The 26,782-nt window shown below is 33.8% G+C and overlaps 3 protein-coding genes across 6 annotated transcripts; all 3 read left to right on the forward strand.

The window, feature by feature from the left end:
* The first annotated feature begins 340 nt into the window (after positions 1-340).
* LOC105769916 (chlorophyll a-b binding protein CP26, chloroplastic) lies at positions 341-1,917 on the forward strand. Its single transcript, XM_012590877.2, has 6 exons — positions 341-648; positions 771-855; positions 969-1,019; positions 1,110-1,230; positions 1,307-1,441; positions 1,528-1,917. The coding sequence occupies exons 1-6, from the start codon at positions 426-428 to the stop codon at positions 1,786-1,788; spliced, it is 876 nt and encodes a 291-aa protein (XP_012446331.1). The 5' UTR covers positions 341-425; the 3' UTR covers positions 1,789-1,917.
* Positions 1,918-10,650: 8,733 nt separating this feature from the next.
* On the forward strand, positions 10,651-17,603 carry LOC105769920 (sucrose-phosphate synthase 4). 4 transcript variants are annotated; one of them, XM_012590887.2, is made up of 13 exons: positions 10,651-11,211; positions 11,363-11,452; positions 13,514-13,737; positions 13,831-14,094; positions 14,172-14,652; positions 14,789-14,923; positions 15,025-15,156; positions 15,260-15,436; positions 15,519-15,572; positions 15,696-15,758; positions 15,892-16,734; positions 16,830-16,957; positions 17,026-17,603. In XM_012590887.2, exons 1-13 carry the CDS (start codon positions 10,966-10,968, stop codon positions 17,297-17,299), a joined length of 3,111 nt encoding a protein of 1,036 aa, XP_012446341.1. In that variant the 5' UTR covers positions 10,651-10,965; the 3' UTR covers positions 17,300-17,603. The 4 variants fall into 4 exon arrangements, with proteins under 4 accessions (XP_012446341.1, XP_052487249.1, XP_052487250.1 ...); XM_052631289.1 differs by having other exon boundaries at positions 11,065-11,211; positions 11,358-11,452; XM_052631290.1 differs by lacking the exons at positions 10,651-11,211; positions 11,363-11,452 and having other exon boundaries at positions 13,514-13,625; positions 13,738-14,094.
* A 501-nt stretch (positions 17,604-18,104) lies between these two features.
* LOC105769921 (glycerophosphodiester phosphodiesterase GDPD4) lies at positions 18,105-26,439 on the forward strand. Its single transcript, XM_012590889.2, is given in 10 exon segments — positions 18,105-18,301; positions 19,647-19,733; positions 20,111-20,208; positions 21,213-21,273; positions 24,605-24,673; positions 24,782-24,827; positions 24,830-24,873; positions 24,983-25,072; positions 25,801-25,928; positions 26,023-26,439. Coding segments are annotated over 10 exon segments (948 nt in total). The 5' UTR covers positions 18,105-18,145; the 3' UTR covers positions 26,192-26,439.
* The last annotated feature ends 343 nt before the right edge of the window (positions 26,440-26,782 follow it).

Raw genomic sequence — 26,782 nt, forward strand, 5'->3', positions numbered from 1 at the left:
CTATCTGCATTCTGCACTAGTCATCTCACATGAATGGGCTTTGAGTGAATAACATCCACATAAAAGAGATGTGAGACTCAGATCAAATGCAAATATGCGACATAACATTTGAGATAGGACATGTTAAGACGTTATCCAAAACCCAAGCATGCAATCCACAAAGAGCAGCAGCATTTCATTCCACATCAGCACCATGATCTGCCACCTCAGCAACGCCCTCCTATCGAATTCCAGCATCAGATTTCACGTCTTCCACTGCCCACCAATCAAAACACGCGAACCACAATCCTGAGTGGCCTCTCGACATCCACCAGCTCCTGCTTATAGTATCTATCCTCCCCATTCCCCCTTTCCCCACTACTATTAGATCTTCACTCACCATTGTTCCAAGTTTGTTGTAAACCAAGCTAGAACCAGCAGCCAACATGGCCTCATTAGCAGCCTCCACCGCTGCCGCCTCCCTTGGCGTCTCTGAAATGCTCGGTAACCCTCTGAATTTCAGTGGTGGAGCTAGGTCATCGGCTCCAACACCATCCAACTCATCCACTTTCAAGACCGTTGCTCTTTTCTCCAAGAAGAAGGCCGCTCCTCCAAAGCCCAAGGCTGCTGCTGTCGCCCCGGCCGATGAAGAGCTGGCTAAGTGGTACGGTAAGTGCAGTGGACCTACCAATTCAGTTTAAGTTCATCAACATTCTTTTCATTTTGCCTGCATAAATAACCAAATTCTAAAAAACTAAACGCATGCATTATAATAATCTATGCGTAATCAGGTCCGGACAGAAGGATTTTCTTGCCTGAAGGTCTGTTAGACAGATCGGAGATCCCAGAGTACTTGAACGGAGAAGTTCCCGGAGAGTAAGTACAAATTATAATTCACATGACATGAAGTGGACTGCAATGTTATTTATTTGCTAAAGATAATTAACTTCTTGTTGCTTTGCTTTTTTATGTTCATTTGTTCCATTTAGCTATGGATACGATCCGTTTGGTCTCAGCAAGAAGCCAGAAGACTTTGCAAAGTATGTTCTGTTTTATTGTGTTAATTAACATCTGTTTCATTAGTGTACAACAGCAATAATAATAACAATTACTTGATGATTGGAATGCAGATATCAAGCATATGAGTTGATACACGCAAGGTGGGCAATGCTTGGTGCTGCAGGGTTCATCATCCCTGAAGCCTTTAACAAATTTGGTGCCAACTGTGGCCCCGAAGCCGTTTGGTTCAAGGTTAACTTTTACTCACTTTTAATTAAATATTCACCGATTATATAAAATGATTAATTTGATCTGGTGATACGTGCAGACCGGAGCTCTTCTCTTGGACGGTAACACCTTGAACTACTTCGGGAAGAACATCCCCATCAACCTTGTGGTGGCTGTCGTTGCCGAAGTCGTCCTTGTTGGTGGTGCTGAATATTACAGAATCATCAATGGCTTGGTATGCCATGCACTTTATAAATGATAATAATTTACTACCAAAACCAGACATTGTATATTCTGATCCCTTCATTGATATGTAAATAGGATCTGGAGGACAAGCTTCACCCTGGGGGACCATTTGACCCACTGGGGTTAGCCAAGGATCCAGACCAGGCTGCTTTGCTGAAGGTGAAAGAGATAAAAAACGGTAGACTCGCGATGTTCGCCATGCTCGGTTTCTTCTTACAAGCTTATGTGACCGGAGAAGGTCCGGTGGAGAACCTTTCGAAGCACCTGAGCGATCCTTTTGGCAACAACTTGCTCACGGTCATTGCTGGAACTGCTGAAAGAGCTCCCACCCTCTGATTTTAATATCTTTGTTTTCTGATTTTCGCCGCTACTTGTTATTGCGTTTATGCATTTTGTTGTACATCAAACTTATCGGATAATTCCCGAGAACTTTAATCTTGAAGGTCTCACCCTCGAATTTACTAATCTTTCTTGCAAATATTACGACGTATCGACCTAAAACACTTATATAACCTCTCAATGGCATTGCTTAAATCTACTAAGGTGATTTTTGCCTAATGAGCTTCAAGAAGAGAGAATTACTAGGACATCTAAACATTTCTAACAAATGTTGTAGGCATCCTTCATTTAATCTTTGTTCAATGATGTTGAACTGAATTTCTAGATTTTCGTTTGTATTTGAATTTTACCATGAAATCTTGATAGGTTAATTAGCCATATCAACATATGTTACTTCTATTCATATCATGCCATGTAATTATATATATATTTAAAACAAATAACCATTTGTACATATTAGGTGTGATTATTAGATGATAAAAATTAATTAAGCGAATAACTAATGATTGAATCAATAAATAGTTGAATTCCTTCTCTAAAAATGTAACATAGCATGTTGTAAATAGAGATAATATGTATTGACATGACGTATTTGCTTCATATAATTTTTCTCACTTGGTTATTGTATGCCTAAAGTTATCTGATTAATTCCCATCAAAAGCTAGACAACCTAAGATACGTTTATTAAGATAGAAAAAGTAATGGCAATTGAATCAAAAGATAGACTAATTATAGAGGTAATTAGTGAGAGTTAAGCTTAATTAACTAATTAAGGAGCAAGAGTTGAGAGAGGGGATTAGTGGTTAATAGCACGAGATTAAAATGATATGGTACTTAAAATCCAAGGATACTTCAATTTGCATTGAGATGTACATTGCCTATTATGATATGGGTATACGATTTTTTGGATAGTCCCTTTTGTGATTGCGTCTAGATTTATGTATTTTTGTTTTTTAAAATTTCAATCCTTATCCAAATGGTAATTATTAAATTCATTAAATTAAATTATACTATTTTCAAACTCTTATATGGCAAACATATTATTATATGTATATTGTCATGTCACTACTACTTCTAAATAATACTTTAAAAATCACATTATTTTAGTTAATGAAATTAAAATTACTTGATTGAAATTCAAAATTCTACAAGTATAAAATTATAAATAATCAAATGAAGAACATGGACTAAATCCACCACTTACACGTAGTATGTGACTAATGGTAGAATTTGACCTACCATACCATAATATTTGACTGTTACTATTTAGAACATGACTAAAATTTTAAAATTCAAATAGTATAATGATTAAAATTGAAAAATTAAAGTATATAGATTAAATCTACAATTTACACATGCAATTTACACAATATAACATGACAAATATCAAAATTTGAAAAGAGGATAAAAAATTCAATTGCCTTATGGGTTTGAAAGGTGTTAGCCTAAAATAATTTTTTTAAAAAAGATTTACAATGGCCTAAAAGATTTTTATAATCAAGTCAATTTGACTTTTCATATGTTAAAGGAGTTTAGTGGTCCAAAAAGAAAAATAAATGAAGCATTATGGGCTTGACCAATTTGCATCCTTCAATGCTAATTTGACTTTTCACATGTAAAAGGAGTTTAGTGGTCCAAAAAGAAAAACAAATGAAGCATTATGGGCTTGACCAATTTGCATCCTTTAATGCTTTCTCCACACTTTTAGGCTCGAACTAAGATGTATAATAGGCAAATCTCACCATATCTTAATAATTTTGTTTTGGCTTTCTTTAGTTCGAATTCCATCATGAATGTCACCAATAATATCACTGGTAAAGTGATTCTTCCTGACTCTAGATGAAGGTTGAGGTAGCTCATTATCAACACTGTGATCTTTTGTTAAAGAGTCAACATCAACTTGCTTTTCACCTTCTTTTGAAGTGTTAATGGGAGTGGGCATTGAGGCTGCCCTTAAGGGTTTCACTACATCATCTTTAATTTTGTTATCTTTAATTGGTCATTTATAATTAACAATCGTGTTAAAGGAATCCATTACCATTTGAGTCATTTTGTTGTAGACTCTAAAGGCTCTGTTGTTAGTGGTATACCTTAAGAATATTCCTTCATCCAATTTGGAATCAAATTTTCATCGGTACTTACGATCCTTTAAAATATAAAAGGTACTTTCGAACACATGAAAGTATTTGGCACTTGGTTTTCTGCCTTTCCATAACTCATATGATGTCATTCAAGTCTTAGGCCTTATGAGAACCCTGTTGATCACATATGTAGTAAGCATTTATTGCGTTGACGCAAAATTTATGAGCAATACCCTTGCAATTTAACATCACCCTTACCATCTATTGCATTGTTTTATTCTTCCATTCCACAAACTCCATTCTGTTGTGGTGTCTTAGGGGTTGATAATTCATGCTTGATCCCTTCCTCATCACAATAGTCATTAAATTCTTCATTCTCAAGCTTTTTTCCATGGTCACTTCTTACTCTTATGATCATGCCAATTACTCAACCTTTCTCATTCATCAAGTTCCTATATAGTTCCATGAATTCCTTAAATTTGTTAGCTTTATCCGTGAGAAATTTCACCCATGTATATCTCGAAAAGTCACCTACACAAACAAGCATATAACGTTTACCTCTAATGCTCTTTGTTTGCATAGGGCCTATCAGATCCATGTGAAGGAGCTCAAATGGCTTAGATGTATGAACTTGAGACACTTTTTGGTGCTTTTCCTTATGTTGCTTACCATTCAAAAATTTATTGCAAACCTTGCGAACAACTCCACTATGCTTTAGGATGCCTCTGACAACCTAATATCGAACTAATTTTTGCAATCAATTGTAATGGATATGACTGAGTTTCCCGTGCCATAGCTCAAGTTCTAAAATATTGGCTTTGTTACACCTTATAGATTGAAGAACCTTGTAGCAATTATCAAATGTTCGAGCTCATTCTCAATTGTCTTGAAAGAAACTTTACATATGTCTCAGTTGACCAACATATACTCATCACACAGTTGGCAAACTCACAATAATAGCCTTTGAGCCTTCCACCATTAATACATCGTTCAGTTTTGGCATACCATGAGCATCAAGTGTGCTCTTACCAATTATATTGCCTTTCTTGCCATCTCCAAATGTACCTTGACCACCAGGACAGTTTTCAAAATCGATCAGATAGCTTTGGTTGCCTGTGTAAGGATCTATGTGCTACTAACAACCACTTTGGTTCTTTTTCTTCTCAAGAAAAGTTTCTATTTCCTAACAGTCGATGTGTCACATGTAGTGGGCACTACATCTAGTTCTGAGTGTTTCCATATCAAGTCATGTAGCATTGTGAAACACATTGGTCTAATGTGTGTAGCTGCACCACAATAATGAAAAATAACTTTGGAATGCGTAGGTACCTTCTTATTTGTCTTGATCAACATAGGCTTGGTTGAGCATTCTCTTGATTCATCTTGATTCGGTCCTTTCACAAACACGGTAGAACTCTTCACAATTGCCTTTCTTTTGTTTACAAAACCAAGTCCTCATTTGCTTGAATCTCTTCTACTGATAACGAATATTCCATCAAGTTTGTTATTGCTTGTGTTGAATTTCTCAATCATCAATTTGGTTCCAACCAACTCCTTAATGTTAACAAGATTGTCTAGTTCTTTGGTAAAAAAGGATTCCTTAGCCTCTATTTGCTTGGCCAGGTTCATGTTTTCTTCCTTCAGTTGAAATTTCTCTTGTGTTAGTTTGATATCAAAATCACATACTTGCTCACATTTTCCAAACATGGTTTTGTATGTGTCAGAAAATCTTCCCCAGATCCTCCTTTAGAGTCTCCATCTGTTTCTTCTTCTAATTCAAAAATCACACTTGAAGTAAAAGCCACATAAGCATTCACTTAATCCTTATTAAATTTAGAAATTCTAGGAGAGTCTTCATCACTCCAAGTAACGCACAAAGACTTCTTTTTATTCTTTAGAGTGTTAGCACACTCAACTTGGATATGTCCATAGCCAAGGCATTCATGGAATTAGATTCCCTTTTTATTTTCTTACTCAGTCTCATTTTTTATAACCATACATTTATTATTGGCTTTTGGGTTGTTCTTGGATGCCTTAAACTTCTTGAGTCTCCTAGCTTGCTTCTTAAAGGCTTTGTTGAAATTCTAAGTAAGCAAGACAATTTGTTCTTGAAGTTCTTTTGTTGCAGTGAAATTGGGAGTGGGCACTTCATCAACCACTTGGAGTACAATACTTCATTCTCCTTTTGACATGTTTCTTTTAGATTAATCGAGATTCATTTGAATATTTGTAAGGACCTTATCAACTCATCTATCTTCATACTTTCTAGATCTTTTACTTCTTCAATATTTATAACTTTGATTGAGAATATTTCTAACAGTGATCTTTAAACTTTTCTCTCACAAGTTTTGAATTTCAATATTCCTCTTCTAAAGCAAATGCTTTATTTGATACGTCACATAACTTTGCATAAAATTCACCAATAATTTTTGAATCTTGCATTCTCAATGTCTCAAACTTGGTAGTTAACACTTGCATGTTTTATTGCTTGACAATATTTGTTCCCTCATGAGAAATTTGAAGAATGTCTCATACTTCCTTTGAAACAATACACTTGGAAACCCTTTTGAATTCATGAATATCAATACCACAAAATATAGGATATAGGGCCTTAAAGTTAGCATTGCCGACCTTCTATCCTTCAGTGGTCCATTCTACTTCAAGTTTAGGAACTTTCCCTTCTTCAAAATCAAGTATGGGAGCTTGTTAGGTAGTAAGTATAGAACGCCATGCCCTCTCATCAACTGACTTGATATAGGATTTTATCCTAACTTTCTAGTAGGGATAATTACCACTTTCCAACATAAGGGGATGAGTAATCAAAGATCATTCCATTGCTAGCAACCAACGACACTAGGAATTACCATTAATTACATTAAATGTTTAGCTCTAATGCCAATTATTGGGACCTCAAGTTGTTAATTGCTTAAATTGTCAACTAGGAATGGAAGTACCTGACTGTAGTGGCCATTATGACTTGGCACTGCGAAAATTGTGTAAATAAAATAACAAAGAACACCAATGTGTGTTTATGCAATTCGGTTTCCTTACGTCTGTGGAGCTAGCTAAGTGAGTAATTCTACTATCTTTAATCCACAATACAACAAGTAAATTACACTCTATCACCCCTAATTATAGAAAACTCACATTTATACCTAAAGACTAGGATACTCACCTCTAATTCCTCCATTGAAAATTTAAACTGTAAACACTTAAGGTTTACTATTCAATTACACTCACACAACCAACTCCTCAAAGAACAAATAAAGTGCTTTCAATATCATCTCTTTCATAACCTATACAAGCTCCAATATATATATTAATTTTGGCCTGCTAACAGAATAGAGACTGAATACAAAGCAACTCCTTGAAATTAGCAGCTACAAAATAACAAAGATAATATACTAATAATGTCTAATAAATCACAAACATCAACTTGATCTGAATAAATCTCCATAATTCAAGGGTTGTATTAATTCAATCCACACCAATCCAATCTTCATAGGTAATGGATTGGTTTTCTTAGATAGGCTTTCGTATCATCAAAATATCAACTCAATTAACAACCCAAATATTTTGTTTTCATGAAATTGCCAACATCATATATGTCAAGTTTTGTTTCATTGCCCCAACGATAGATGACAGGCACTACTAAGTGCCACTCATAATGGTGTTTCAAAACTTACCTCAACGAAAAAGATGAAAATTGAGTGAATTTTAAGTGTTGGGAAATGTTGGGATGGTGAGGAGGAACTTGAACATGATTAGGGATGAGTAAAAAATCGGCTATACAATTAAACCGAAGTAAACCAAACCATTTAACTAAAATAAGTTGATTAAGTCGGTTTTTCAGTTTATTCTGTATAATTAATTAGTTTCAATGGTTTATTTTGTTGGTTTTTATTTTGAATTTACAAACTAAATAAATTGATTAAAAATTTAATTAATAGATCATAAACCCTAAACATATCTAATATCCCAATACCCCATATCATATAAAATCCAACTTAACATAACTCAAAATATAAACCCAATTATCCAAATAAATAATTATTCAAGTAACCCAACCCAAAAATAAAAATAAAAATAAAATAAAACTTTTAATTAATCTAAAAGAAATATTTAGATTAACTCATGAAATTTTAATAATTGCAATGATTATTTTTGTATGAATCAATAAATCTTAAAAAAACACACAAAAAACCTAAAATTGAAAAAAAAAATCAAAGAAGTTTGGTTCATTTATTTCAATTTTGGCTATAGAGTAAGTGTCTTGGGTTTAGTTTAAATAGGTTAGTCAATTTGGTTATTGATATTCATATATAAAAGTCGAACCGATGGAATGTATCCCTAAATATGATTTGTCATCTATAGGTGGCAAGGTAAAGATAATATAATAAGAAAGCGATTATACTAGAATATTGGTAGAATTTTAAAAACAATAAATATTAGACCAAAAATGAGTTGGACCAATCGAGTTGAAAGACTGTCCAACCTATAAACATGTCTATTCTAATCTAATCGAAAGAGGAGGAAAAAGTATTAGGGATAGAGGGAAGAAAAGGAGTTTAATGGACAGAAATGAAAACAATTAGAAACCAAAGGATATTCCTTGAAATATCCAAAAACACCCTTTCTTATTCTCCTTCTGAATCTCTATCTTATCTCTCTCTCAGCCTCATATCCATTAAACTTCAAAATTAATTAACATATCGCCAATTGTGCCAGCCAACCCCATCTTCTTATTTCTCAATGCTTTCGATGTAACCTTCACGATTCCAATGTCCATACATTTTTATCTCTTCTCTTTTTTCTCTCCGTTATGCTCTTTCATACCTTTTTTTGTTCTTTTTTTTTTTGTTTTGTTTTTTACTCAAAATAATCAATCTCCTACTCCCCCAACTTTATCTCACCCTCTATCTATTCCTGGATTATTCGCCCTTGCATTCCCTTTTTTTTTTTCACACACTTTCGGCACATATCCAAGTTGGGCTAATATGCTAATTTCCATTAATTTAAAGGAAAATATTATATATAGATATATAGGATTATGATGCTTCCAAACTAATAATATTCTAAGTTAAATTTTTATTTTATTTTATATTGAAGGATTATTGTGAAAACAAATAAATAAGAACACACAAATTTTTTAGTTTTTATTTTATTTTGTTTTTCCATTTTCATATTTGTTTTCTCTATTTTATGTTTCTCTCCTGGAGTGCTATTCTCTCTTCTATCTCCTCGCGTCTCTTCTCCTATTATTATTTATAAAAGAGCCACACTTAACTTTCCATGAGTAGAGCTGCTTTACATTGAAGACAAATGAATAAAAATAAAAAATTATTATAAGGATTATTATTTAACACATGTGTAGAGGTTTTTTTTATATAATTTAGGAGCAAAATTAAGAAATAGTAACGTGTGATAATTTCTTATTTTTACATGTGGAATTTCAAACTCCACCAATGGTAAAAATGTATCATTTCAAAATACTAATATTTGTAATTATTTTGTTTGAATAAAAACTTTTAAAAGAAATTTGAAGTAATTTGTTGAGGGGGTTTTGATCTCATGGGGTTGTCGGGCCCCCTCAATAGGTTTAGTATTGGGCACTAGGCGTCTATTTTCATTTTATTCTCAGGTTCTGTCTCACATCTTTATTAAGAGCCTCACTTGGTTTATGAAGTAGAACGTTTTTATTTAATTGTTGAATAAGTAAGATACCACTTGATCTAGTTAAATCTATAAATGAAACTGTAACGGGGTTATTATTTGTTGTTTTTTCTATTATTATTATTACCAAATAGACCTGTTCATGGGCCGGGCCAGGCGGCCCACCCGAAATATGGGAGGGTTCGGGTAAAAATATAGGCCAGAAATATGGGCTTGGGCAAAAAATGAGGCCCGTTTAAAAAACGAGCCGGGCTCGGGCACCACTTTTTTGTCCCGGGCTCAGCCCGGCCCGGCCCGAATATAATAAATATATATTATTTTTATTTTTTAATTTTAAAATACTTTTAAAATAATTTTTTTATTTTTTTATTTTTAAAATAAATTTTTAATGTTTATTTTAAAAATGGGCCGGGCCGGGCTAATGATATTTTTCCCGGGCCAGGCCTGGGCAAAATTTCAAGCCCATATTTTGGGCCGGGCCAGACCCGGGCCTAGGAGGCGGGCCAAAAAATTTTCGGGCCCGGCCCGACCCATGGACAGGTCTATTACCAAAGATAGAAATTTATTAAACTTTTGTGTAACAAAAGGAAGATGGAAATTTATTAACATAGTAAATAATTTATTTTCATTTTGAGTGATTTAATAGAAGAATAAAGAAAATTGAGTTTAGTAGGTTTAAACTAAAAATATGAACAAATTTCAAAATACATTTCTATAAAATTGTTATGTTTTGATTTGCAACTAGTGGTGGAGCTAAGGGGTTGGCAGGGGCTCTGGCCCCCTAAAATGAAAATTTTTTTATTTAGGTCTTTTATAATTTATCAAATTTTAAATTAGTAATTGTAAAATTATACTTTGGGCCCACAAAAATAATAAAAATTTGATTGAATCCTTTAAAAATTATAAAGATATAAACTATTAAAATGATAAAATTACATTTTAGTAAAAATATTTAATTTAATTCTGCCCAAAAAAATTTTCTGGCTTTGTCATTGTTTGCAGCAGTTAATTTTAAACCTATTGATAAAAATGTGTAAATATTTCAAACTTTATATATTTAAAATTAGGAATTTTAGTTAAAAAAAATCAAAATTCAGGTACTTTGATTAAGAGAGAGTAGAGTCGTAAAACTGATGCCATGGATTCTTTCTAGTTAGTTAAAGAAGTTTTTGCCGTTTACTTCAAAAAGAAAAATAAAAAGAAAAAAAAATCCTTTTTCTTTGTGTGCGTGCATTCATAGTGAAAGAATGTTGGATACATTAGTTATAAGTTAAAGAGGCTGTGCTGTTGAATTCCGAGTTCCACCGTTTTCAAATAAACTTTCCTAATAATAACTATATAAGAGGGCCTTATGCTAGGTAGCTGATGATAGAGCAACCAAATCTCCTCATATTTATTTAGTGATTGAGAGAGAATTGATATGGCAGGAAATGAGTGGATAAATAGCTACTTGGAAGCTATTCTGGATGCAGGAAGCAGCACTAAGAAGAGGGATGATGATGTGAAGCTGACCAAGGACGCCAAATTCCAACATGATAATAAGCAACACCAAGAGCAACAGCAGCAGCTCCTGAAAGAGGAGAAGCCCTTTAGTACCACCAGGTACTTCGTGGAAGAAGTCATTACCAGCTTTGATGAATCTGACCTCTACCGGACATGGGTTAAGGTAATTCCTTCATTTCTTTCCTCGCATGTATAATTCAAACTCTTGTTCATCTCCACAAATCATCACAAGCAAAGAAGAGAAATTTTAATTAATCAGCCGGGAGACGGGGCGGTGAATAAATTAATGGCGGGCACGTACGTACGTAGTGCAGGTAATAGCAACAAGGAATAGCCGTGAACGCAATAACCGGCTTGAGAATATGTGCTGGCGCATTTGGCATCTTGCCCGCAAAAAGAAACAGGTCTCTCTCTCTCTCTCTCCCCCCTCCTACCTTTCTACTATTTTTCGTTTTTACATTAATATTCTCACGCATTCGCTCTTCCTCTTTCCCTTTATTGCTTTTATTTCCACCTATTTCTACACCTATTCATATATTGCATTTTTTTTTCATTAAAATGAAAGGAGAGAATAATATTAGAAGTGTTTTCTTTTTTTTTTTAATAATTTCACTTAAAATTTAATCAAATTTCAATATAATTATCGAAAGTTGTTAGATTAAATATATAATATATATATACTTAAGTCTCAACCTAATGACTATTGTAATTTAATATTCTTTTAATTTTACAGTTTTTTCTTGTATTTATTTTTTCCTACTTGGACGAAATTATCAATATCAAGTATCAACCTAACAACATTGGATCTAATTGAATGCACAAGTGACCAAATATTCTATTTAAATATTGGATGGTACACACTAAAATACCAATAAGTAATTAATGCTTAAAATTCTAGGAAATCATGATATATAAGCTTAATTTATATAGTGTTGATATAGATTTGAAATATTTGACTCTTTTATTCTAAATAAATTTATTGTTTTGACATTAACATGAGACGTATTTAATTATTTATTTAAACTTCTATATTAAATTATAACACTATTAGATAATAAGGCATTTAGTCAAGGCATAATGATAAAGTTGACCCTTAATGTTAGTCATTTTGATTATGAGTTCTTTGTTGAGCTAAATTTGATCATTAACCTTTTAAAAGAGTTAAGTCAATTTTTAATGAAAATGTTGATTAAAACATTAATTTTTAACAATGTTGGCATGACATGTCATTATTTGTCTTACATGTCACATCAAAAATAATTTAAAAACTATAAAATATTCAAAAATAAAAAAATCAATTTAAAAATATTTAAAAAAATGATTTACATTGTGCTGCCGTATTTAAAGATTTAAGCATTTTTGTCAGTATTTTTATTAAAAATACAACAAATTTTTTTAATGTTGAAGGTCAAATTTAACTAAAAAATCATAAAAGTTAGATTGATAAAAACTGTAAATATTAAAATTGTATTTATTATTATACCTTTAATCAATTTGTAACTTTTAATTGAATTGCACATTCTTTAATAAACTTGATATATGAAATTACATTTATTATTTTAGTGATTTTAAAAGCTACATGGGTGAATCTAAGGTGGACAGGATAGGGTTGTAACCCTCTGTACAAATGATTAAATTGTTTTTCTTTTAAATATTTTTTCAGTAAATTGAATTATTAATTTTTAAAATTTATATATATCTTCTTTCATATATATATATACATATAAAATATTAGAAATCTTATCATACGTGTATGCTATAAAAATTACGTATTTAAAATAGGTATGTTTGAAAATAATATGCAATAAAAATGAAATATATGGTTTGAAATAAATTAATAATAACATATGAAATATGTAAAATATTAAAATGAAAAATTAAATTAAATTGTGAGTAAAATGAAATTTAAACACATAAATGCATTAGATTAAAAACTGTAATCGATATTAAAAATAAAAATAAATGGGAAATATGATAGTTTTTAACTTTATTTATAGAGTTAAAAGTCCTACTCAATATAGCAAATAATAACCTTTTTAATATCTATACGTCTATTTAAGTTTTGACTAAGTTAATATCACGACTTAACCGGTTACCAATTTAATTAAAAAGTTACTTAAATACCTTTCTATATATAAAATAAGTTATATTATATGAGAGTAATTTTATCTTTTATATTTTATATAAAATCAATAAAAATATAATGAATTTTAAACATACATTAAATATTCATTTAATTTTTATGTAATCTTTTAATAAATATATTTATTATTTAAATAATTAATATGCGAGTTTGTATTTAATATGGGGTTAGTGAATCACATAATAACACTTCGCGATTGATTTTTAAAATTATTAATAGATTACAGTCGCAATCTGTGTTCCTTTTTTCTCTGACACTGACAATATAAAAACAGATAACATTAAAAATAAATGAAATGAACATATAGTTTGTATAATTACAGATAGCATGGGATGATGCACGAAGGCTAGCGAAACGACGACTGGAACGCGAGCAAGGTCGTAACGACGCCGCGGATGACTTGTCGGAGCTGTCCGAAGGTGAGAAAGAAAAAGGTGATCCCAATGTTTCGGAACCAATCAAGAATTTGTCGAGGATCAACTCCGACACCCAAATTTGGTTTGACGACACTGACAAGTCTAAACATCTCTACATTGTCTTGATCAGGTTAACAACACACCAAAGTTCATTCACTTGTCTTAACAATGGGAAAGAAGTCATTACATTAGCTGTGCTTAATGTTTGATTGGCTGGCTGCAGCATGCATGGGCTGGTCCGTGGAGAAAACATGGAACTCGGAAGGGATTCTGATACAGGTGGGCAGGTGAAATACGTAGTTGAACTTGCTCGTGCTTTAGCAAACACCAAAGGGGTTGATCGAGTGGATCTGCTGACCCGACAAATCACCTCACCCGAGGTTGATTCCAGCTATGGCGAGCCTATAGAGATGTTGTCCTGCCCCTCCCATGCTACTGGAAGTTGTGGAGCCTACATTATCCGCATTCCTTGTGGCCCTCGTGACAAGTAATTACATTACACTAGTCTAACAAAAAAAAAAAAAAAAACTAATTAATACAATATTGATACTTTTTTCTTTGCAGGTACATAGCCAAAGAGTCTCTTTGGCCTCATATTCCTGAATTCGTTGATGGGGCTCTAAACCACATTGTGAGTATGGCGAGGGCTCTGGGTGACCAACTCAATGGAGGGAAACCTACATGGCCTTACGTGATCCATGGCCATTATGCCGATGCTGGAGAGGTGGCAGCACACTTGTCCGGGGCCTTAAATGTACCTATGGTTCTAACAGGCCACTCTCTTGGCCGGAACAAGTTTGAACAACTGCTCAAACAAGGAAGGCTGTCTAAGGAAGCCATAAATGCCACATACAAGATAATGAGGAGGATCGAAGGGGAAGAGTTGGGGGTGGATGCTGCTGAAATGGTGGTAACTAGCACAATGCAAGAGATAGAAGAGCAATGGGGATTATATGATGGCTTTGATCTTAAGTTAGAAAGGAAGCTTAGAGTCAGGAGACAACGCAGAGTGAGTTGCCTCGGACGATACATGCCCAGGATGGTGGTATACCCCATATTCTAGTGCTTAATTTCGAGTTCTACAAAACATATGATCACATTTATTTACAGAAAGACTGACCTGATAAGGGTTAATTAGTGGCAACATTATCTTACATGCTTAATTTCTTTCATGGAATTAGGTAATACCTCCTGGCATGGACTTCAGCTACGTTACAACACAAGATTCGTTGGAAAATGATGGCGACCTCATGTCGTTGCTTGGATCCGACAACAAAGCTCAAAACAAAACACATCTACCTCAAATATGGTCCGAGGTCAAACACTATTCTCTTTCTCCAACCTGAATGTGATCCAATAACTTTAATCATAAATACATACAATTGTTACACAGATAACCATACTCGCATTGATGCAGATAATGCGTTTCTTCACAAATCCGCACAAGCCGACCATACTTGCATTGTCTCGTCCAGACCCCAAGAAAAACGTTACTACGTTACTCAAGGCCTTTGGAGAGTGCCAGCTCCTCCGAGAATTGGCCAACCTGGTAAAACTAAGCTTGACTTCAAAACAGGATCCAAGTGTATATGCATGATAATTATAAACACCAACTTAATCTGCTTACTGAAACTGTATCCTATTGTTTACAGACATTGATACTTGGCAACAGAGATGATATTGAAGACATGTCCAATAGCAGCTCAGTAGTGCTGACGACTGTACTAAAACTCATCGATAGATATGACCTGTACGGTCAAGTGGCCTATCCCAAGCATCACAAACAATCAGAAGTTCCTGAGATTTATCGCTTAGCTGCCAAGACCAAAGTATGTATATTGCTAAGAATTTCGTGTTTCTGCAACCATAAAACTGTTAACATTGACCTTTTATGTCAACTTAAACTTGAAGGGAGTTTTCATCAACCCAGCTCTTGTGGAACCATTTGGTCTTACTCTCATTGAGGTAAATACAAAGCTTTGACTCACATGTGTAAGCTGGATCATAGTAACATTTAGATTTTCAGCATTTCAAGGTAACCATTAGCTCTATAATTATTAATTCTCATTTCTGATTTCATCTTCCCAGGCAGCAGCTTATGGCCTACCTGTTGTTGCCACCAAAAATGGTGGACCAGTGGACATCTTGAAGGTGAGATGCAATATGTGCCTACAAGTTTGGTTTTCATCTTCCAGTCCAAGTGATATAGGTTACTGAGAAAATATGCAATTTCAGTGAAAATGATGTGTTTCCAACGCAATAACAAACGAGAGTTTATTCACAGGTACTTAACAATGGCCTCCTAGTTGACCCACATGATCAAAACGCCATAGCAGATGCCCTCCTCAAGCTTGTTGCTGACAAGAATCTATGGGCTGAATGCCGAAAAAATGGCCTGAGAAACATACACCGCTTTTCATGGACAGAACACTGTCGTAACTACCTCTCACGTGTCGAACGTTGCAGGAATCGCCACCCTACTAGCCGTCTTGAGATCATGACAATTCCTGAAGAACCAATGAGTGATTCTTTAAGGGATGTGGAAGACATATCTCTTCGATTCTCCATAGAGGGAGATATCAAACTCAATGGAGAGATCGATGCAGCAGCTAGACAGAAGAAAATTGTTGAAGCCTTTACTCGAATGGCTTCTTTAAACAGCAACACCGGCATTGTTTACAGTCCTGGTAGAAGGCAGATGCTATTCGTAATAGCAGCTGATTGCTATGATAGTAATGGAGAAACTACAGAGACCTTTCAAGCAATGATCATGAATGTGATGAAAGATGCAGGCTTATGTTTCGGCTTAGGAAATATAGGCTTTGTATTGCTAACCGGGTCAAGTTTCAGAGAGACCATGCAAGCATTAAGTTGTTGTCCGGTTAATATTGAAGATTTTGATGCACTGGTCTGTAATAGTGGAAGTGAAATGTACTATCCATGGAAGGACATGGTGGCAGATACGGATTATGAAGCTCACGTGGCGTACAGATGGCCAGGTGAAAACGTGAGGTCAATGGCAATGAGGCTTGCTAGGATGGAAGACGGAGCAGAGGATGACATCACAGAGTATGTAGCTGCATGTAGCTCCAGATGCTACTCTTATAGCATCAAACCTGGTGCAAAGGTGAAATATGCTTAATACTAAAATACTAATACTATAGAACTACCTACTCAACATATGCATTTCAAATGTAAATTAATAAATCCAAGTTGTGGCAGACTCGAAGAATAGATGACCTTCGCCAAAGGCTTCGTATGAGAGGCTTTCGATGCAACCTTGTCTACACTCACGCAGCTTCAAGGCTAAACGTGGTGCCATTATTTGCATCAAGAATGCAAGCACTAAGGTCAGATGGATTCTTTTGTACCATTTGCACATAAAACATTGCTACAAATGGGTCCATGTTCTATGCAGGTATCTTTCAATAAGGTGGGCAATTGATCTTTCCAAAGTGGTCTTATTCGTTGGGGAGAAAGGGGATACAGACTATGAGGACCTGCTTGGTGGCCTACACAAGACCATTGTTTTGAAAGGTACCGTAGCGTACGGCAGCGGGAAGCTCCTTCGTAATGAAGACAATTTCAAAAGAGAAGATGCAGTGGCTCAAGGTAACCCTAAAATCAAGTTTGTAGAGACCAGTGGAGGCCAGAATATAGCAGGAGCTTTGGTCGCTCTAGGGATCAAATAACACGCTCTCTCCCATTCATTGCATCTTAGAGCAAAAAGTTCTATACATAACCCAGTAGCAAGAATGTGGTTAAAGTACATATATCAAAGCATATACACAACAACCAGCAAAATACATTGGAAAATTTATATATTTTTTAAAGTATAGAAATTGGTGCAACATGAAATATTATACATATGTAATATAAAAGCATACACATCAAACAACAGTCTCACACCAATCTCTGAAATGAGCTAAATTTTACGTTGTACCTAGAAATTGAACTACTAGCTGAATTCTACCATACTTTGTTTCCTTCTTCAAAGAGAGGGCGTAGTGGTAACGGATTCATTGTTCTAAAGGTAGAAAGGACTGGTCATTATTTGTGACCAAAGCTTCCTCGTGATTTGGGTTTTGAGTAGGTGCCACGTCACCCTAGTTAAACTAACTTTGTTTTCATTTGTCTAATTATGAATTTCATCCTTCTATTTTGTTCAAACTGAAAAAGTTATCCCCTTATTTTAAATTTCAAATTATAATTTACTGAGTAGTTAATCTAATTGGATAATATGGTTAAATATTGCCCTTAAATCAATAATTTGAAAAATCAGTAGTTTAATAATTTAGAATTAGAAAAAATCAACATTTTGGTAATTTATAGGTAACAAATTAACAAGAAATCAATAGTTCAAGTATTTGCCAAAACTAAATTCACTGAGACTATTTTAATTTTCTTAAAATAGAGGGATGAAATTCACTATTAGACCATTCTATTATGTAATTGGATTGGGCCTGCAGCCACATAGCCCAGAGCATATATATAAGCATAAAATAAGTTGGTGGGAATTATAAGCGCTAATAATTGAAATGAAACAACCAGTAGGAAGAAGGCGCAGCCATGGAACCCCTCTCTTTAGATTTTCTTCCTTCTATACAAGACTTCGTTTCATCCTTATTCTTCTTGCTTTCGTCGCTCTTTTGCCTCCCGTTTTTTTCCACTTCAAGCTCCGCCGTTTGCATCAGGTTCCGAGCCTAATCTTATATTTTCCTGAATTCCTTGATTTCTACTTGTGATCAGAATAGGAGGTTTATCAATTGATTTTTTTATGCACCTATAAGCTAAAGATGTGATTATTTACGAGCAATTATTATTTGATTTGATTTTTTTGAACAAATTTGAAATTCCTCCCTAGATGACGTTGACGTTGGAAACGTAAAGGCTTTCTGAATTAATTGCAGTAGTTGATTTTTTTTTAACGTGCTAAAACATTGTAGCGAATGTTGAGAAACTTACACTATAATTTCAACCTAAAGATCTGTCTTTTAAATAAAGAAATATATATACAGACGGGTGTTATTTACTAGTAAAAGTTAAAAAAAAAATTTAGTAAGTCCAGGATGTTTCTCTTAATAATTTATATGTGATCATATTTGCTTGTAAAAATCAGAGCTTTTGTGATATCTTTCATTATGTTCCCTTGACATGTAGTTAATTTATTTATTCTTTTTCGTGCTTTTATAACTTTGGCTTATTAATGATTTGAGTTATTGCTTGTGACTGAACCATCTGAAATGTTTCCCATGCTGTTTATCTTTGATTTGATATTTTTTAATCCACTATGTGCTATAAATGAAACGTATGAACATATAAATGTTTAATTGCTTTAGAACTTGGGTCTAAGTTTTGTCTTCCTTTCATTTAGTCATGGTCATGGAGAAGATGGAGGTAGGTATTCTGGCTAGTTGGAAAGGAGTGTCTAGGAAACACAGGAAAAACTTAGTTTGGACAATGGTGCCACTTTATTTACTTTGTTGTTTGTGGGGTGAGAGATTTATTATAGCATTTGATCGAGTGGAGTACTATGTTCTTAACTCAAAGGCCGAGGTTTAAGGAAATTTTTTCTTGTTTTTTATTTGCACTTTCCTAATTTTACTGAATTCTTTTATTTTCCTCTTTGGATTTCATTTAGTGAAATTTGAGGTATTGTTGCTGCTTTCCCTTTTAGTTTAAACTTGCCTTGTTCTCTCTCTCTCTTTATATATATTATAAATATATATATGTAATTCTATGCACTTGTTTCTTTTTCTATATTTTCTTAAAAGACGATAACAAGGCAGTTTTCAAGCATTTTCAAGGTTATTCTACTTAAGTTGATATTCACCCTATGATAATATTGAATAGGCTCCTAAATGATTTAAATACATTTTTTTCTTCTAAATGGTGAAGCGTATGTGGCTTCTATGTGAAGAAATTTTTTTCCTTTTAAATTCTAATAATGCCAATTTATTTTATTCCTCAGTTAAATGGGATAATAGTCACATAAATAGGTTCTCAGTTACTAGTATGATTTTATTTTCCATTTTGCAGACGAAATTAAGGAAGTGTGGTTGGCTGAACAATCCTCCCCTTGTGTGTGCTCATGGTGGTGACTCAACCAATGCTTTCCCAAACACTGTAGGCATCTCTTACTTTCTGTAATTGCTTTACCTAGCTATTATGCGTGACTTTCCAAAGAAACAAACACCAGCTATAAAATTTGATATATCTTATAGGGATGTAATGGCCTTGTTCTGTCCTGCACCTGGTTCTAGGTTTCCTTCGGTTTCTTCTGTCCAACTTCTGTTTTTGTGCCTTAGAACTTGAACCTATGCTAAACTTTGGCCAAGGCTAAATTAGCAGAGGTTAAATCCTTATAACTCATGATGAACTGGTTATGTAGATTACAATGACCTGTAATTGAGCTAGCTTTTTCTTTACTTTTGGGCCCTTATTATTTTTGGTGGTTGATCTGTTTACCATTTGCTCTTTTTCTTTTTTCTTTTTTTGACCAGATGTCTGCATATAGTATTGCTCTTCATTCTCAAGTAGACTGCATTGAGATTGATGTCTCTCGCTCATCAGATGGAGTTTTGTTTGCACTTCATGACAGGTATTTTCATCTCGTAATCATATAAGAACTCCCATAAAGGATGTGGTTTTCTAATTCATGTGTACTTTACTTCCTTGAATGGTTTGAGTGGTAATCTATGTTTTGTTTTTTAAATGCTTTATCAGTTTGTTGAGTTATTGGCTTTATTCTCTTGTGTGTAATGTTATACTGATTTCAAATTTTTTTGATGAATCAGAATTATATAGAAATATTCAGATATCCAATGCATGCATTGAATTTTGACGTTTAAGTTGTAAGCAACACCATTTCATTTATTCTCAATATTCCTCTCAATCCAGGTCCTCTCATCATTTGATGTTAAGATACTTATAACTTAGCTAAATGCCCAAGAAAAACGTAAAGATGTCCTAATTCAAGTTCTATGGCAATTATATATTAGTCAAACTTTTTGGAATGTTGATTCCAAAACTTCAGGCTATTCAAGCTTCACTCATTATCTTTCTTTCTTTTTCTTTCTTAAATAAAATTAAAGATAGCCCATCATCTCTGCATTTAGTCTTATTGTTGATAATTTGACATATAGATAAATTGTTGTACTGATAGTTAGTTTAATGCTATGTACATTCAGGACATGGTTTTGGATTGTTCATTAGAGTTGCACTGATTCTGTTTTATTAGATTCCTGCATGATATTGGTGGGTAGTTATACTGATGTTACTTGATATGTTCCTATATTTGTAACATTATCACTCTTTGATCTTTTTGCCAACTCAAAAAATGGTCATCTTCAATGGTTTTCTAGATTGAGGTGTAAGGAAAACATTACTAGAAAGGTAAGTGAGTTTTTAAGTGAGCTGATAATGCATTTTGTGTGTGGGTAGTACAAGGAGGCTTAACAAAATAACTAAATAAATCATGTGTAATACTTGATACAATAACTCCTTGGTTGTGTTAGAGTACAAATCTGGTCTTTTGTCCTGCATCTTTATTGCAAACTTATGTTGCAGCTGTTTGGAGACTTGATTTTTACATTACACAGGCAGGGATTTGCAGCGGATATCTGGTAACAGCACTTCTAAAGTTGGGCACTTTAGATCAAACGAGGTGAAAATATTTCTGACTGGATCTTCTCTTTCTCTGTTGAGTTCTAAGGAATCTATATTTTAGATGCATGACTTATGGAACATAATTATTGTTCTTTGTGTATGCCATGCATATGGGGAGAGACACAGAGCCAAACCTGAAGAAAAGATGTTATCTGTTTAATTAAGATATTTTCATTTCTTTCTATCCAATTTGACAATTCAGCTTGATCTTGTTAATATGTTTATTTTCTGGCATGCAGTCTTCCCATCACTAATTATGATATTAAATTTTCTATGATTTTTCCTTGTAAAAAGATTGGATTGAAGAAAATGTGCTTGCCTTAAGCTTAAGCTAGGAAATATGAATTTCCTGATGAATTGCATGATCACCTAACATTCGATTCTGAGCAAGAAGAATCGATATAACTTGTGGAAAACTCTATCCGTATATGAGATCCTAATTGATCAGTTGATTTTTTTTGGGCATTAGTGTGTCTCAAGTATGTGCTTTTTATGGTAGTAAATAGTATCAAAATTTTGATATTTTTGATGATATGAGTGTAGGAGGATTTAACATGGTTTATTCTATAACATTTTCCTTTTCTGAAAACATAAATTTACTGGTGGAACTTTGTTAGTTTGTGTTTGCATCAGTGGCAACAAGCAATGGATGCTCGCATTGTTATCATTACAGCAGCAGGAATAGGCAGAATATAGTCTCTCTTTTTGTAGTTTCATTCTATTTAGCTATGTTGCGTAAGTGAAGGTATAATTTATTGGTTAGTGATGGTAAGTGATAGTTCGGTTCAGAACTTCAAATTTACAGGCTTGGTATCTTTTTCTTCCTACTCAGAAAAGAAAATGTGAATTGTGAATTTCTTTGGAATATCATTGGAAGTTAAAGGTGTTTTTGATGGTTGCTTTCTTTACTTTGACAGCATTATTTGTCCTAAAGCATGAATAATCCTATTGATAGAAATTATAGCATGTTGTTTATGTTAGAATAATGGTAAGATTGTGAACCATAATATGGCTCTTCTCCATTGCTTGAAATTTCTAGTCTTTATTGTAGCCTCTCATTGGAGTTCCTTTTAATTTCAGGAATTGTTATACACTTTTTTTGGAGGGGGGGTGGGTGTCAGCAATAAATGATATATTGTATTACAATGTTTGATTTTCATTCATTTTGGGGAAAAAAAAAAGGAGGTATGGTTAAACATTTGAAAATTTATCTTGACAACCATAGGTGACGTTTTACCTTTCTACCTATGTTTGTTCACATGTTTGTGTGGCCATACATATGTACGTATAGTCAAATAGATTATCAAGTTATGAAAGCAAAAAGGTAAAATAGCCTTTAAAATGAACTTGAAATACACCCCCCGCCCACACACCCTTTTTCAATTACTTGCTTTCTTCTTTTGAGCAAATTGGCTTTATTTATTTTATTTCCTCAATTTATTTTGCGGACTTACATGCCCTTTGAGTTGGAAATAAGCTAAGTACCTACTTATCTGCGGAATACTTGGCATACCTGCTCCAACACAGTAGCCCCAGTTATTGTATAGTTGTTAATGGTGTAGGAAACAAGATACTATGGTTTTTAAGATTTAACAGTACACACTTCTTTTTGTATATCAAGGTGTTGTTTCCCTTCTTTGCACTCTTAATATATCATGTGCAAAATGATTAAATGGTCTGTAATTCTAACTTGCCTGAAGGTTACCCTCCTAATTGGGCTCACTTTATTGAGTGTTTCTTGAACTTGCTCTATAAACTGACATGTTGTAGCTTAAACTGCGAAAGTGTCTTAAGAGATGGTTGTCTAAGAATGCTAGAGATAACCTTTGTGAGCATCCCATAGACGATTGGTCCCTTTTTCTTAGTTTTCTTATTGTAATAATTGTCTAAAGTTTATGTCATCTATGGGTTGTAAGTCCTTGTAAGGTAGGTCTCCATCTGCCAAAAAATGATCAATTCAGACAATTTACCAAGAGCAAATGGTGCCGGAAACAAAAGACTTGATTTAGGTTAACAAGCTCTTTGGTGGATCCAGTGTCTCTCCATCAGAATATTTTTTCAGTAGTTTTCAATACCTATCCAGATAAAAGACAGATGTCTAACTTTATTTTAAACCGTCACAATTTCTTGGTGGATTATAATAGTTGTTCTATTAAAAATAAACTTTACCACTTATTTGGTCTTCAGCTTTCATTGTTTTAATATTTTGGAAATCCTTGAAAACAATGATCCATTTCTTTCTTTTTCTTCAGCCCCTTTTTTCACTCGAAATCCTACAGTTTTACATAAAATACCAAGCAAGATATTTAGAAATGTGGATCTCCTAATTGGATTGAGTTTCTGCTGTTTATAGGACTTGGAGCCATAAAGATCTTGGCTGTTGCTAAAAGCTTTTGCTCTTTTGTGGGCACTATTTGTAAGGGTGAATCTCACCATGAGTTGATGCATCAACATGCATGCAATCTGGGTGACTTCCAGACCTTGCCCAATGATTTTGAGAATTTGAAAGTATATTGGTGTGTGTAAATTTCATATTTTAAATACGATAAAAAAAATTTATTGTATTTTTCAGGGGAGTCCTTGAATTGGGACCCTATTTCCTCTTCTGTTAAGATATTGAAATAGAACTTAAAAAATTAATCTTAGTTAATGAAGAAGTCACGGAAAATTATTTCTCAATATTTAATTCAATCTGAACCATTTATTATGAAGTGGATATATGTCTTTCATCTGAATTTGTATTGAAAATTACTATGCAAATATTTCATTGCAGGGGAGCTGGACCTTGGTTGGGTTTCTTTATATTGACGATGTACCAATCCAAATGTCCTGGACCATTTTGTCTTTGCTTTAAAATGCAACAAATTAAATAGTGTTGTATGGTATTTTAGCACTAAGAGTTAATGTCATCTAACCTTTGCACCAATTTGGATTGTTCACTGACCCTTGTTAATTTTTATAGAGAAAAGCAAAACCTACAATAAAGGGGAAGGGTTCTCTTATTTGTTGGTTAAATTCTTTTCCAACTTTAATTTTCTGTGATGCGGTGGAGTTAAGAGTCATGGTCTATTTGAGCTCAAAAAGTTAACTTTTGGGGACTGAATGTATTGTTTTCAGTGATGTTTATTTTCTCTAATGTAGGTTATGTGTGATCTATTTTCGGAACTATAAAGAGTTAATCTCCAATTGAAAGGAAATTGCATAGTACCATTCTGAATTTGATCATGTGAACTACGTTCTGGTTTTATCACAAACATCTTATATCCATCTCATTTAAGGAAAGCTATTTGCTAATAATGTTGATTGAGACTGTATGTTATTTGTTGTAGCTCAAAGAACTAGATGTCTATCATCAGTCGGGTAATTCAAAGATTCCTACAATTGAAGATGCTTTGAAGGTATGTTCAGGATGGTGTTTCATCTAAATACTATATTCTATTATTGGTAGTTTCTTCTATCAAAAGGTAAATGGTCAATATCTGATTCTGCTTCATCTGAATATTCAGTTGATATCAGCATCAGTTCGGCAGGTGATTCTAGATGCCAAGGTGGGGCCCCATCATATGAAAAGGGGCTTGCAAATGATATTCTTTCCACTGTGAGTTATTTTGCCTCTCTTCCCTTGTTTTGATTTCTTTTAAATTTTGATTTAGAAATGTGCTAATGAGGCATTAGGCAATACACTTATCTTTCTTCTAAAATTTCAGGTTGAGAAGATGCAATGTAAGAATTGCCTCATTTGGGCTAAAAGTGATAGTTTAGTAAGGGACATAATCAAGCTCTCATCAGATGTTGCGGTGAGAAGATAACTGTCCTGAGCTCCTTTGGATTTTCTCTATAAAAATAAACTAGTGTTGAAAGGGTAATTGTGATGTCTGTCTGAATGACTATCTTATACAATATGAGTTAGATTGTGTAGTCTGCATTCTTTTTAAAGGGAATGAAAATTTTATGTCTGGATGAATTGCAAATTGTCACATGCTATCTGATAGTAATATTTGTGCTATAGAGGTGGCAATTGCTGATATGATTTGAACAATCAAAATCTGACTTACCAAGAAGTTAGACCAGTTGTTTCAAACCCAGGATTCCCAAGTTGCCATAACGAAACACAAAGAACTGTTTACCTTCTGCAACATGTCCTTTCACATATGTGGCCTTGGAACTTTTTCCCCTCTCTTCTGCTTTCCTTTTCCTTCACTTCCCTTTCCCTTCTTTTCTTACTGATCCATGCTTCAAATTCTGAAAAAAATACGGCTAGGAATAGACTTGGACCACCTCGTAATTCATGTTGGCAAGTCGTGTTTCGTGTTGCGTCTTTCTCCATCCTTGTAGGATCCTATTTTTGGCTTCAGAAAAATATTTATTTTGAATTATTATTCTTGAACTTAATATGGATACTGACTAGGGGTGCTTTTGCTCTAATAGTGTTCCATTTCAACCAAGGCTATAATGTGGGAGTTGTTGAGGTTTTTCTTCTAACCACTTTGTAATGCATTTGATTGGTTTGTGGATGAACTCACAGGTAGGCTATGTTGTTATGGTGGATCCCCATACTGGTGCTCGAACTAACTTGTTGAGAATGAAAGGGTCCAAGGTGGCTGGCGTATATCATCAATTGATTGATGAAAGAATGGTTAAGATTCTGCATGGGTATGAAACTCAATTTTGAGCCTGATTATTGGTGTAATTGATGTGAATGCAGTATGCAATTGTGATCCATTGCATGATCTGTTGGTCTCAACAGGAGAGAGAAGAAGGTATATGCCTGGACGGTCGATGATGTCGATTCCATGATGAGGATGCTGCATATGCATGCAGATGCCATTGTTACTAGCAACCCCACTTTACTCCAACGCACTATGCAAGACAAAAGAACACAATGCCTTGAAGAAGGTTTTTCTTTAACACGATGACCATGCTTGATTTTTATCGATTTCACGACATTAATAGTGATATGATATTGTTGAACAGTTGCATGTTTTCAGTGCACCTGTCTTTATTTGTTGATTTGCGTTTTTTATCTTTTGAAATTTGGATCTTATAATTTATCTATTCAAGAAGATACTTAACCTCGAAAGAAATAGGGAGCATGTAGTTGGGAGGATTACCTCCATTTAGATTACTTAGAATATTAGTGATAATGTCAAATTCTCTTGGTTCAGTTGATTGGAACGTATAATTTTTGTTGTGTGTGTGTGTGTGAAAGGGCGCGCATGTATGCATATGTCCTATCATCATCTCTAAATTTGTATGCTGTGTATCCAGTCCCCATTTTGGATATAAAATATTAAAATTAATTATATATTAAATAAAAAATTTTGGTTACATTTGGGATCATTGTAATTTTTTAACTTGGATTTAATTGTTCAAATACATTAATTCAGATCGATTTTTATTTGGTCAGGTTTTTTTTCAACCCTACTTATAAGCATTAAATCAGTCTCTTTGTTATGAAGTGGATCAATTTAATTTTGTATTATTAAAAAATTAAATAAAGCTAAATT

Source organism: Gossypium raimondii, chromosome 5, assembly GCF_025698545.1.
Source record: "Gossypium raimondii isolate GPD5lz chromosome 5, ASM2569854v1, whole genome shotgun sequence".
NCBI lineage: Eukaryota > Viridiplantae > Streptophyta > Magnoliopsida > Malvales > Malvaceae > Gossypium > Gossypium raimondii.

What these genes read in the sequence shown, in the direction of transcription:
- LOC105769916 (XM_012590877.2), top strand. Translation starts at nt 426, where the DNA reads ATGGCCTCATTAGCAGCCTCCACCGCTGCCGCCTCCCTTGGCGTCTCT. An exon ending in AGAGCTGGCTAAGTGGTACG is followed by an intron (nt 649 to 770) that starts GTAAGTGCAGTG and finishes ATGCGTAATCAG; the next exon opens with GTCCGGACAGAAGGATTTTC. An exon ending in AACGGAGAAGTTCCCGGAGA is followed by an intron (nt 856 to 968) that starts GTAAGTACAAAT and finishes TGTTCCATTTAG; the next exon opens with CTATGGATACGATCCGTTTG.
- LOC105769920 (XM_012590887.2), top strand. Translation starts at nt 10,966, where the DNA reads ATGGCAGGAAATGAGTGGATAAATAGCTACTTGGAAGCTATTCTGGAT. An exon ending in TCTACCGGACATGGGTTAAG is followed by an intron (nt 11,212 to 11,362) that starts GTAATTCCTTCA and finishes TACGTAGTGCAG; the next exon opens with GTAATAGCAACAAGGAATAG. An exon ending in TCAAGAATGCAAGCACTAAG is followed by an intron (nt 16,958 to 17,025) that starts GTCAGATGGATT and finishes TGTTCTATGCAG; the next exon opens with GTATCTTTCAATAAGGTGGG.